This window comes from Poecile atricapillus, chromosome 22 (assembly GCF_030490865.1).
Source record: "Poecile atricapillus isolate bPoeAtr1 chromosome 22, bPoeAtr1.hap1, whole genome shotgun sequence".
Lineage (NCBI taxonomy): Eukaryota > Metazoa > Chordata > Aves > Passeriformes > Paridae > Poecile > Poecile atricapillus.
Genome location: NC_081270.1, coordinates 4426026 through 4439882, shown reverse-complemented (window position 1 = coordinate 4439882; position 13857 = coordinate 4426026). Strand labels below are relative to the sequence as shown.

The 13857-nt window shown below is 48.9% G+C and overlaps 1 protein-coding gene across 1 annotated transcript in view; it reads right to left on the bottom strand.

The window, feature by feature from the left end:
* Positions 1 to 13857, bottom strand: part of CAMTA1 (calmodulin binding transcription activator 1) — a 237564-nt gene that overhangs the window by 222656 nt on the left and 1051 nt on the right. Inside the window, exon 2 of the mRNA XM_058854814.1 lies at positions 11205 to 11298. Within this exon, the coding sequence (XP_058710797.1) occupies positions 11205 to 11271 (67 nt within the window). The 5' untranslated portion in view covers positions 11272 to 11298. The remainder of the gene's footprint in view (positions 1 to 11204; positions 11299 to 13857) is intronic.

Genomic DNA, 13857 nt, shown 5'->3' with positions numbered 1-13857 from the left:
TCCTTGTATTCTATGAAGCGTTTTCCCAGTAAAGAATACAAATGGGTTCTAGGCAAGAATGTACATCTGCTGTGGTGGAAAAATTAAAAAAAAAAAAAAAAATCCCTATTACTTACTACTAAACACCGTTCCTTGAGGTGCCCAACTACAACCAGGCGAATCCCTGGGGTGTTGGCATGTTCAACCAGATTTAGGCAAGGGATGTGAACTGCCCTCCGCTCTCTCCTCCCGCCCCTGTAAGATGGAGGCGCCGACACCAGTACCGGCCGCGACCACCCGGCCGGCGGGGTCCGGGGGAGCACCGCTGCCCGAGCCGGCCGGGACAAACTTATCTCAAATAATGCGAAATACCCAACCCGTCTCCCGCCGAACCCGGGCCACGGCCCCGCTCCCGCCGGGCTGGGGGCAGGAGCGGCGGCGGAGCGGCGCTTCCCCCTTGCGGACGCGCCGGCCCCGCTCCCGCCGCGCCGGCAACTTTCGGCCTCAGTCGGGCGCCCCGGGGCCCCCGGCACGGCCGGGCCCGCACCGCGCTCACCTTCGCGCCCGCCGCTCCACCCGCCTCCGGCCCGCCCGCGGCGCGGAGGCCCCGGTCTGGCGGGGCCGCGGCCAAGGCCACCCAGCTTCCGACGGGCGCGCGCCCGCGAGGCACGTGCGCCGCCGCCGCGGGGGGGGTGGCGGGGGCGGCCCGGCCCGGCCGTGGCGAGCGGCGGCCCCGCGCCAGCCGCGCCGCCGGGGCCTCCATGTTGGCGGCGGGCGGGCACGTGCCGGCGGGCGGCGGGAGGCGGGACCGTGCCCGGCCCGGCCCGGCCCGGCCGCCGCGGCCCCCGCGCCACGCGGCCTTCCTGCCGCACATGGCCCGCCCGCCCGTCCGCCCGGACCCGGCCCCGCGGGGGCGCCGCTGCCGCAAACTTCGCGCCGCGCGGCCCGGCCTGTGCCGCCGCCACCGCCCCGCGGCGGGCCCGTGGCGGGGGGCGGGGGCGGCCCGGCGGGCAGGCCCGGCGCGGGGCCCGGCGCGGGGCGGGGGCGGCCCGGCCGCGTTCTCACCTTCCGGCTTGTTTTCGGCGGCCATTTCCCCTCCGCGCGCCACATCCTCCTCCGCCTCCTCGCGACCGGGACCAGGCGCGCGCCGCCTCCTCCCGCGCCGCCGCCGGCCCGGCCGCCCCGCGCGCACCGCGCACGCCCCGCGCCGCCCATTGGTCAATCCGCTGCACTGACATCCCCGGCGGCCAATCGTAGCAGGCCGGGGGCGGGTCCCCGGAGGGGATGGGCGCGATGGACACCGTGCCTGGCCAATGGCAATGCGGCACCGCTTCAGTGGCACGCGTCTCAGCCAGTCAGCGGCGGCGCTGGGCGGGCGAGCGGGGGCAGGACGGAACGCGTGATCGACGGCCGCAGCAGCCACTGGAGGACCGAGGGTACGCAACTGACGGACACCGGGGCCAATCGCCCCACGGGGAAGGCGGGACTAAGCGGCTGACGCACAACACCGCGAGCGCCGCCGGCCAACGAGCAGCGCCGTCCGCCAGAATGACGGCGCGCGGCTCCAATGGGGCACGCGGCCCGGCCGGCCGGCCGCGGCCCCGGCCCCGCCCATTGGCTGCGCGCGGCGCCGGCGGGCGCCGCCCCCTCCCGCGCCCGGTGACCCCAAACAAAGGCGGCGATTGGCGAGGCCGCCAGTCCCCGCCCGGCGGGGCCGCCCCGCCCCGTGCACCGGAGCCGAGGCTACACCGAGAGAGCGAAATTACCCTCGCCGGGACGCCCCGGGGCTGTTTTGTGAGAGGCGCCACGTGCGACCCGCGATTGTCACCGCCCTCGGTAACGCCGGTGCCGAACCGGGCGTCCCGGCCAGAGAGTCTGCCCGGCTGGTCCCAGCGCTTCCGGCACGGACGGAGGTGCCGAGCCCCTAGAGCGGAGAAGAACTCTCCGGGCGGGGAGCAGCTCCCGGACTCTACCCCCACTTTCTAAGTGGCGGATGAAGCCCGGAGCTGTTTGCCGACCCTGGCCGGCGGCCCCGAGGCTACAAAGGTTATTTCTGCATCTTTCAGTACTGCTGCATATTCGGGGTGCTGTAGGCCCTCTTCCCCAGCCGCAGCGTTCTGGGGTGCAGAGCACCATGCTCGGGTGAAACAGGCATTCTTGGCTCTGTGCAGGGAGATGAGGATTTGTGATTTGCAGAGAGAACCAAGTTACAGTGGCCAACGAGATATTAAGGTTTGAGAGATTGTCACACATTTTGTGAGACAGTGTCACAGATCCCACTCAGCATACACTGCACGGGGCCCGGGGCAGGTTGTGAAGGGGCTCCCACGACGTCAAGGAAATCGCTCTGTCCTTATAAAAACTGATGTGCCTCAAGGAGAGGCATGTTCTAGCCTGGGTGAGTGTGCCCCATCTCTGTCAAAGCTTGATGAGCACGGGCACTTCAGCCTTCTTGAGCAGAGCCCTGCAGAACTGGACCACAGCTAATGCCTGCACAATGCAAACCAAGACTGCAACGGTTGTTTCCTTTGATGTGTGTGACTAAACACACAAAAAGGATATTTTCCCTTAGATCCTCCTGGGAGCAGAACTTCTTTAAAAAGACCTGTTGGTGCTTTGGCTTTGCTAAGGACCGAAGCGGTTTCTGAGCCCAGACGAAAGGAGGATGGTGTGATGGGCCTCTTCCAAGACAGAAGAAAGGAAAATTCCTTTTTCCTATTTTCAGCAGCTGCTAATCTTGTGGAGCGTGAAAGGCACATTGATGAAGAGGCTCCAGAATGACAGGCTCACTCCCGACGGTCAGAAAGCTCATCTGGTACAGTGTCCTATAAATACCACAAATACTAATGCAACCACAGGATCAGCTAAGACAGTTGTTTCCTTCAGCACTTCAAAATATGCTGGAAATGGAAACTTTTCTAGTTGCCACACTGGCAAAGAGCTACCATTTTCTTGATGAATTCTAGAATTTCTGTCTCTCCTTGGTTATTCTTCCAAGACGATTCATATGCTTAGCAGAGATATGAGGTAGCCACACAGTTGTTGTACTTCACAGTTTGCATTATAACAAAAGATAGTATCAGACTAACAGAGGCATCCCTTGGTGCTGAGGGACAGGAAGCAACTTCCTGATGCAAGCCATGGACCTTTGGTTGATGCCTCACGGAGGTGTGGAGAGCCAGCCCATGCTGAATTCCTCTCCAGCACTCCCCTCAGGGTGGCAAGTGCTGGAGTCCCTATGGACAGACCTGCCTCGCCACCTCTTCTTCAGCAAGAAATGGGCACCTGACTTAGCCAAGGAGCACAGCCCACAGTGCTTCTGCCCTGAGCGAGCTCACCTCCAGCCCCTGTAACATCCAGCCAGCATTTCCAGGCAGTTTGAGTTTCCATGTGGGTATTCAGGCAAGACTAAGTAATGAAAAGAAATGAGAGAAACAATGGGACCGACACAGCTCCTCACTCTGATACCGAACACAGGGATGCTAGAGAGCTGTTGGGTTTGTTTTTGCAGCTTCCCATGCTCATTACAGGAACTCAGGCTGCTCCCCACAAACACACAGCAAATGCTGCCACAAACAGCCTTCCTGTTCTTGCCAGGGAAACTAGCACAACTGTTCATTCCAGTCACAGCCCTCACTGCAGTATTCACTGACACCCTTTGGACACCATGGGGACTCTACATGGGTCACATCACCCTAACATCACCCACAGACTAAATTAAATGCTAAGTCAGCTCTGTGTTCACATACGAGTGTACATCTGTCTCTTCCCTCCAAGGCTTGAGCAGTTCCTTCTGCACTTCTATGGCTCATTAAAGCAACAAGGTCCATGCTCTGAGGGACAAGGTTGTACAGGACACTGCCTGCCTTCTCCTGGTCTGCACAGCCTGCTGAACATAGGAAGTGCTGCTGCACTAGTTGGGAACAGCTCCCACTGCCAGGACTAACACAACCACCCTGTGTACCCTGCTCCATCATGTGTCTTTGAGAACACTGCCTGGCTTTCTAGATCCTTCCTGGTCTGTAAAGACAATGAGAATTTGTGTGGATGAGGATGAATAAAGCATTTTTAAGGGGTTACTGAAGCAGTGTATGAACTCTATTCCATCTAGTTAATGAACTCATTTTCCTCCTCAACATGAGGTTTTCTACCACAAGACAGAAACCCCTAGTGAACTGAATCTCCCACACCTGAAATTACCTAATATTAGGTGTGATTTCTGTACATACAGGTTACTACAGCATTACATAGCTAATGTGTACACACAGGTTACTACAGCAGTGTGACCTGTGTAATACCAGAGATACTAAATGGGGACTTTTTCATCCAGCATGACAGCAAAGCCCCAAATACTTTCATTTAGTTCCTGTGCAATAAAATGATAAGAAAGAAGCCATTTGAATTAAAGTGCTGCTGGTATCTTTGAAGTTTTCCAGCTCCCACTGTTTAAAACCCGGTCCAATTGCTATTAAGGCACAGAGGTACTGAACCACACAGGACTTTGTGCATGGATGCTGTGGGATAAACTTGCTCGCTGTTACCTTTCCAGGGGCACATGCACAGAGCAAACTCCAGCTGATAAGCAGCAAGAGAGGAGATGTGACAGGAGTTTGTGCAGTCTGAATCATGAATAATTTTTTATCAGCACACTGATAAAAGCCACTGCTATGCTGGTGCTTGGTGACTGAGTTGGTTTCATTAAAAGGGAGGTGAAATATCAATTTCTTTTAAAATTCTTAACTGTCAATCCATTGCAGATGTGGGTCTGGCTTGGTTAATTGGGTTAATGTGATGATTTGGCATACTGAGCGATATGCAGAAATAAAACTGTTAAGAATATATTCAAATATCCTGTTATGGATATTCAGCAAATTATACATCACTGTTGCTATGGCAAGCAGCACAAAGGAAAACAGTTCAGACAGGTTTAATAGCCATAATGACAATGTTGGAACCCCATTTCTTGTGAATTGTTTGCACAAAGTTACTTCATGATTTAGAAGCAAGGAATGCCAAGTGTTTTCACAAAAATACTCTCGCAAGTGTTAAAAGAGATGATTAGAAAAACCTCACATGATAGAAATGCAATAGTTTTTCCCTTTTTACTTTCCCCACAAACAGAATCTAAAGGTATTTCTTCTAGGAATAAACCCAAAACTTGACCAAGACAATGTGTGTGGACAAATCCACTCTTAAAACCTGTCGTTGCATTGTGATGTACAACTACCAGTTCCTAGGTTTATCAAAAACAGGTAAATATTCCAAAACATGCACTTCTTTCAAAAGGTTCTCCAAAGTATACTCCACCTAACGCCCTACCATCCAAGTAACTTGTCCAATATTATGTGGGGAAGTTGAAGAGAATATACATTATCAGGAACGAAGGATACTGGACTCAGAATGGACAAAAGCACATACTCCCCCTAGCAGGAGGTCAAGCTCAGTCACCTTCTACACTATGGGCTTTGGATCCACTGTTCTTGTTGTTCCTTCTGCAGTTGTGAGCCCATTTTTTTCCCTCAGAAATACAAAGACTACACTCATATCACCTCTAGTTAAACTCTGCTGGCTACACAAAATAAACCCCAGGCCAAAATTAACTACAACTCCAAAGTCCCACCCCCTTTAATGGACTCTTTAAGGAAAGATGGTTTTGCTGTGCAAAGCCACATAAAGAGTGTAGCTATTTAAACCAGTAGCCTCAACACAAAACACAGCATTTACCTGTTTAACCAAGAACAGGACCAACAGTGCAGTTGGTCTACAGGGGTACCAGCTCCAGATGGGAAACCTGGGTGGTTGCAGTGCTGGAGCCTCGGTCATTCAGTGTCACACAGCACCAGAAGGACTGACATGGGTGCCAAGGGCCAGCCTTTGCCGCAGGCAGCAGTGCCAGGGAGCAGCTGTCCCACCACACCCTACACACTGCCCTTGCAGCCCTTGGCCTTTGCTTCCTGTGAGACAGCCTGAGGTCTGCCTTCACTTTGCTCCCAGCACCCCAGTGACACTAAGAAAGTCACAATCATTTTGCCCTAATATACACCCATAAGCCAGTTAGAGGAGAAAAAATGAAATATGATGTAAATTAAAGCTTCCAACTAAGGGGATTTACCAGTAAGTCACCATAAAATTCAGATAATTTATTTTTTCAATTCTGCAGCAACTTTCTCCAATTCATTTGGATTAGCTATTAGAAATTATATCTCAAAAATTAAAGAAAATGTCTATTGACCACTATATCAAATTCTAATTTTAGCCAGGGAAAAAAAGAATAATTAGGCTGTGATTTACTCTGGTAGTCAACTTACATTAACAATTTTGCCCCATGTTTATGTAATTCTGGCAAAATCAAATAATATATACAGTGCTCATAAATGCTGGGCTAGATTTAGTAAAGACAATTTCCTACACTACATCCAGGACATTTCTCTTTGCTTTCTCTTCTAATGAGGCATTAGAGTTGTTCTGTGTAAGGAGGGGATATAATTGTTATGCGTGGCCTCCTCGGTTGGAATTTTAGTGCAGTCTTCAATGAGGGTCATGGAAGGATTAGTTTTTTAATTTTTTTTAAGCTGTCATCCTCCTGTAGCAAGCTGTATAGCTTGCCTGCTCTCTGGGAATGATCCACCCCACATCCTAACCCTTCTTCCCAGGGAGAAAGTGTAAATCCTGCAAACTCTCAGTGCCAGAAGCCATCATACAGTGTTGGCTCTGCAGTGGATGCACAGCTCCCAGCTCAGCATGAGTGAATTTGGGATTGGATCTCTAGCCACAGCTGGAACAAATGGGGAAGGATGTTTAAGATCCCTAAAGTTATACTCCTAAAGTTGTGTTCTTGCTTTTGAAACAAGTATCTTTTCCAGCTCCCCTAGAATTGGACTGCTGTCTACATTAAGTGAATAAATACGGTTCTGGGAGCCAAACCAGTTACCAAGGTATGAAACTGTCAGCCTCCAGACACTGAGAACAGAAGAATGAGTAATGGAAGACAACAAAGGAAGAACAACAGGAGAACCAAAGGAAGTAGAACTGGTGACGGTAACAGAGGCAGAAGGTGTTCAAAGTCATGTGGATTCCAGAACTAGAAGCCAAAGGCAAATTCAAATTTACCTGAGTCAGTTTGCTCAGACAGCACTGCCCCAGCACTGCCCTTTGCCCAAGAACCTATCCTGGTACTTCTGAACCAAGTCTGTCCTGTGATTCCCTCAGGGAGCATCATTAACACACAGAGCACTCAAGCTTTCAATTAAACGCAGCATTGCTGAAAGCATTATCCCAAATCTTTAAAAGACTCCATCCCAACTGGGCTCTGCTATGTTATAAATTTACAATGAGAAGGAACTTCCCTGACTTTTCTTATCATTATTTATGAATAGGTAAACCAAATGGAAGAGTAATCCCAGTGTTACAAAGTAGAGTCACTCATGCTTTGCTCCCAATGGCACCATGGCAGAGCAGCTGCTCCAGTTCTCTTGGGGTGGCCCAACAGTGCCTTATCACACAAACCCTTCTGCTCTGTCAGCAAAGGTACACAACACTTCTTATAAGCAAAAATGATTGGTTTAATATTTTCTCACTAGTTTTAGCCACGGAGCAGTTTCTTTCTAGGTCTGCCTAAACCTCGTCTAACCTTTAAGACTATTCTTTCCCATGTGACCCATGAGAGTTGCACAAAATGAGAAATATATCCAAACAGTAGCTGCAGAAAATACACAGAAATAACTTGTTTTCACTGAGATGGGTTCATTTGTGAGCTCTGACTTTCCCCTGAACTTCCTCCCCTGAAGGACTGGAACAGTAATACCAGTACAATAATACTTTTTCTCCTGAAGTGGAGTAAATCAGTTCCTCACTCTCAGTAGTGAAGTGAAAATTAAGATGAAAAAGAGTATAGAATGCAGAAAACCCCTATTACCCCAGAATAATACAATTTGCTGCTGATCCTCAGTTGCTAAGACAGGCACGTCAATTATTTATAGAACTCAGAGTGTGAAATATGAAGTATTTCAGCCTGGAACACCACAAAGGTAAAACCAGGAGCACAATCCTGTCAGCACTGGCAGACAAGGACAGAATAGGCAAGCACAGAATATTTCTACACAGATTACCCTTTTTATTGAACTACAAATTGCAAAAGGTCTTTATGAAGTGCCACTTTCAGTGTTAAGTGAGCTGCATCCTCCTTTTGACAGTGTCAGTCTGTATTTAATGTTTATTTAACATTTATCTAAAGGGCCATCTCTGCCAGGGAAACAATGTTACAGTAAGTTAACATAATTTCACCTGAATATTTACAGGAAGCCCAGGATCTTCTCCTGGATATGTGCTTATGTCCATCAACAGCCTATCACACACACTCTAAAACCTGCTCCATATGACCAAACTTTGCCAATAATTTTCACAATCAAAATTCCAATTTATGTTCTCAGTAGTGATACCAAAATTTATCTGCACAAAAGTGCTTGTATGGTTTATAGCAAGTTTGTTGAGAGAAAGTATCTGGATTAAAACTCCCAGGGTTGCAGTGAAAGGTTGTTCACAGCTCATCTGAGGAACTAACAGATTACTATTCAAAAACATCCACAATGTCTTGGGGAAAAATCCAAAGCAAACTAAATAAAACCCCACAGACAAAATCAGAAAACCTTGGAGCCCCAACTTCCAGTAGCAGCCAGCTAAAATGCTTTGGTGGGACCATGCACTATTGTATCTCAAATCAAGTATTTCAAAGCTGGAGGATTTCTAAGTTCATCTCCTCCTCCTGCCTTGCCTCCAACTCTGAGGGCAAAAACTTCAAATACAGTGACTAAGAAATTACAGCAAAGGACTAGCACTGAACTTTCAGATCAAAGGATACAGAGTGATTCAGCCTCCTTTCCTGACTGCTTGCGAGACGTGGGCTAAACATCAACAGTCAGGTGTTCTGAAAAGCTCCACCTCACTAAGAGAACTTGCATCAGCAGTGAGGCTACAGGACCCCAAACAAAGTGACTCTCCCTTAGACAGGCTCCCTCACTCAAGAGCTCTTTCTGTCAGCCCATGTCACCAGAGGGGTGACACACCACCTTCCACAGCTGCCAGCGCTCACCGATGCCAGCGCTTGCAGGACAAGCAGCAAATCAGAACAGGTATTGCCCGTTGCTGTCCTGCAACTGAAAACTTGAATGCTGACACGACTGAGGGAAAAACCAAAAAACCACAAGCTAGCCCAGCAGGCTACTGTCTGTCCCCAGGGTCACATGTGCTGGAAGAAAGCAAAAGCAGCGAGGGACTTGGCAGTGCCTGAAGCACAACGCCTGCAGAAGTGATTATGCTGATGCCAAATCTGGTCCTTTCGGAGCTTTCCAGCCACTGCTGAGCGGACAGCACGTGTTGCAATGCTGGAGCTGGCAACGGCAGTGCTGAGCACAGCGAGTGGCCACTGGCCACCTTAAAGCACCAGAACCATGCGACTGCCCTGAGCCCATGTTTAGCAGCATAAGCAGTAAAATAATACATCTATCTAGTTCTCAAAACTGCAGCCAATGTTGAAAAGCCTCCCTGTTCCACATTTCACCTAGCCTTGTGGGTGCTGTTGCCACCACTGCTCTTGCTGGCTGGGCGCCAGGGCCACAGCCAGGGACCAGGAGGAATAAGGAATAGCTACGTGACCTTGCTCTGGGGAACCAGCACTCCTGTAGGGACACAGGCCCTGCCAGCACTGGCTGTTCTCCAGTTTTACAGGCTCAAAGCTCTCCAGACTGATGGTGAAGAATTTTGAAACCCAAAGAGTATACCAGATTCACATACAAGTTTATGGAAATAACTGAAAAATACAAAAGCCTTCACATACACATATGCAGAAAAACAACTAACAAAACTATCAGATCTCCCAAAATATGGATTGACAACAACAGAAACTTGCTAATTACTATTTTAAGTATCCTTAAATTCTCATCTCTGGTGCTATCAAGCTAAAAATTATATTATCATGGATTTGAACTGTAGGACAGCCTATACAAGTTAGGACCATTCCAAAAATGTCAATCAGTGTTTCAGAGTGTATTTAGCAGATATTTTGAACACGTTTGCATTGCCATGACATGCTCTTGTAATATCAGGCTGGAAGGCTCCAAGCAGACCAAGAGCTCTGGTTGGCCAAATGGCATGAACACCTGAACTACAGGGAATATCATCCCTGATTGCCGTTTTGAAAACAACACTTCCAGAAAAACTACTTTTTATATATATCAGCCCATTACACAGTACTGACAAGATCCTCTGCCCCAGAAACACCCTGTGTCCCACACAACTGCTGCTGGAGAGAGACAAGAGGCAGGGGCAACAGGCAGATCATCACTGCAAACCTGGAACTCTTGCAAGGAGAACATTTGCTTTTGACTTTTGGGGGATTTAAGTCAGCCTGCATGAAACAAGCATGAAAATGTCCCAAGCAGATCTACATGACTAATGAAGATTTTCTTGCTTCTCATCAGTTGCTTCAGCCACTTCTGCTGCCACTGGACGAGCGTAACAACGCCTTTCTACTGCATGGTGCTCTGCAGATATGACTAAAGCTGCCTCTTACCTCCCCAAGTTCCTAGGTAGACTACCATGCTTCCATTACAGAAAGAATTTCACAGAATGAAAGAGCCAATAAGAAATGTTTCCTCCGGGCATCTCAACAGCATTATCACAAAACACAGTAAAAGGCATCAGAGTAGCAGAGAGCGATTTAGCCCTGTTGGAGGCACCTGTTTGCAGAACACTCCCAACACTGCAGCCCTGTGCACCTGCCCGGGGGCATGGCCACAGCAGGAACTGGCCATGGCCGACTGACCGACCCTCTGGAGCACAACACTGCCTGCAAATGGACTGGTGCAGTGCAGCTCTCACTTCTGTTTTTGCCCTCAGCACAACCATGGCAGCAGAGGTGTGGAGTAACTGCTGGGCTGGTGGGGCAGGGAGAACTGCTGCACCTGCCAACACACACATGCAGGGACAGGGCGGAAAGGACGAGTCGCATGGGTTTTAGGTACAGAATGATGCAACTTTGGGAAAACCCGAGCAAAGAGAGAGCAGGTCAGGAGTGAGAGGCGGCACTGGGACTTCATGCAAAACGGAGGAGGAGGGAATTCAGAACACTGAGCTCTGGTTTGAGGGGGTGTGCCGTTTGCCTCGTGAGGAAAGGTACCCCACAAAGTCCCACAGGCTCTGAAATGCACTCAATTAGCTGTTCCTTTTACCTTTTTGTTCTACCCAGCATTTCTTCAAGAGCACTGTCATCTCTGGCTTTGGCATCCTACTCATCATCTATGAATTCATGTTGCCGTTTCCTCCCTGAAATGAAAAATCCCATAGTCAGTCATTTGCTACACAGAGGAAAGGACAAATCCGACAGTATTTTTTTGCCACTGTTAAAGTTCAAAGACCATCTTGCTCCTTGAGTAGACAACACTGCAAGTTGTGCTCCTGGCTATGGTGTCATTCAGCCATGATCACTCAGTGTGTGCTCACTCCAAAAACTTACCCCGAATTTACCTGTAAGCAGCTGAAAAGCTGTCAGTGCCTCAGCCCTGTCTGGAGAGAAGGAGCAGGGCAATGACTCGGTCAGACTAAAAAAATTCCCACCAACAAGAAGAGAGACTTGTGCCAGGCAAATATCTTTATTTTACTTTAAAACATTCTGAAAGTGTTAATCTATATGAAAGAGAAGCAAAACAAGACTGAAAAAGCATGTTTAATGTTAGGGAAGCCTTCACATCACATGAGCCAAATTAAAAATAAGACTAAACACAAGTGTACAAAGCAGAGACAAAAAAAATCAATTTTCTCAAAGACATAACATAAGGGACTCCCACAGGGGCCGGCAAATTCTGGAAGGGAGAAAGAGATTATATTTTATGGGAAGAGATTCAATAAGCATTCTTTTCCCATAAAGCTAGTGATGGAGGATTGTCACTGCTCCATAGATACCCCATGCACATTTCAGGACAACAGTAACAGGAAATCAATAGCACCTTTTATATGTGCAAAGACATTATCTCTCTGGACTCCTAATACTAACAAATGGGGCCAAGAAAGACCTTTACTAGAATTTAGCAGTCAGCATTACTCTGGCTGAGAAAAGAGAGCAGGATGCTGATCAACACCCTTAGATTTTTAGATTTTTTTAAAAAAAAACTAACTCTGCTCAGAGCATCACCCTCGAGTGGTGCCCAGGAGCCCACAATGACAGTACATCACAAGTGTAACAGTGCTGAGCCCTGGCACTGTCACCTCATCGCAGATATCCCCTCCAGCTGATGCTGTAGTCATTACAGGCAGGAGCTTTGTCAGGGGTAATTTGACAGCTTTGACAAGCTTGGCTGAATTTATGGCACTTTCTAGTTTTTCCCTCCATTGAGCTGTGATGGAACTAAAGTTAATATTACCAAAACCACTCCGTGAGGGGACAGGTTCCCAGCACTGACTCTGATCCCAGTCACTGAGAGAATCTGCTACACTGAGCCCTTCAGTGTCCCCTGCCACCCTCAGGGATAGGGAGGGCAGCTCCATCCAGCCCACTTGCAAGAGGAGATTCCATAATGAAGATCTCTGGTATCTCTGGCTCCACCACAGTAGGGGTGAATCACCACTAGTAAGGCTACTCACAGCTTACTAGAGAGCACTGAAGCAGCAGCCACGGTGTCACAGGTTTGACAACACATGCCCAGCTAAACCCAACACCTGAGTCCTTGGGGCTGCTCTCTTGCTGCAGGGACTGTGTCCCACACAGCACCACAAAGCCTCCATGTGCAAGTACCAATGTGGGAAGAGGAATATTGCACCCCAAGCCAAACCTTGGCAAGTCACTAAAGCACAAACAAGTACTTTTCCTTTTTTTCTTCCTTTTCCTTTTTCCCATCAGATTGCTTTTTGCCATAGATGTTACATTTCCTCTATTATAATATGGGGTTTTTAAAGCGCTCTCTCTATATCCTTAGAAAGCACAGTTCATATTTAGCTCCCTAAACTCATATTTCTCTCTTCCTATATTTCCCTGCCAAGATGTGACACCTGTGGAACGTTCCCAGAAAATTCCCCTGAATCATCTGTGATGCAAGGGAACAGCAGCCAGCATTGGCAACAAGCAGCTGGGTCTTTTAGGAAAGCGTTAGATCAATCTGGTGAGGGGAAGGATCCCCAGTAATTCTGGCACTAACATCCCCAAGGACCACAGAGCTCCCAAACCAGTTAGAAAAAAGACCATAATTACGACAGGACCAAAATCCATGGGAAATAGTGTTGCCATGGCAACTGACATTCTCACAACTCGAACCTCCTTTGCATTCTTGCACAGACTCAATGACTCCTAAACCACGTGGAAAAAAAAAAATCTGTCTAGCAGGTGGGTTCATTAAGGAAAAGCAGTGCTAGAGGTGCTTCCCTGCAGAACAGACCCACTTCCATATGCTTTCTCAGAAAGGGAGCCTTTGTGCACCTCTTGTTCCAAGCACTGCATCTCACTCACCAGGAGTGCAGAGGAACTGCCGTAACACAATCAATACTTCCTTGTTAGCTACCCTTGTATCAGGGAAAAAAATGTATTAAATATTAAAACATTCTTGTTTTCAAATAAAAGTTGCGTGAAGATAAAATCCAAAGCAGGCTAGCTGAGTTTTGAAATGGGAATGTGGTTCCAGCTTCACGCTGGGCTGCACTGTTGTTAATGAGTGTTTTTTCAAACATTCCTCTTTACAGACAGCAGTACTCAAAAACCACTCCAGCATCCCCACACACATATCAGATCCAGCCACTGGGCAACATCCATACATGAGCAGGAAAGGCCTTATTTTTCTTCCTGACAGCCTTATTGTAGCATTAATACCCAGTCTATCCACCAGCACGCTTTAAGCG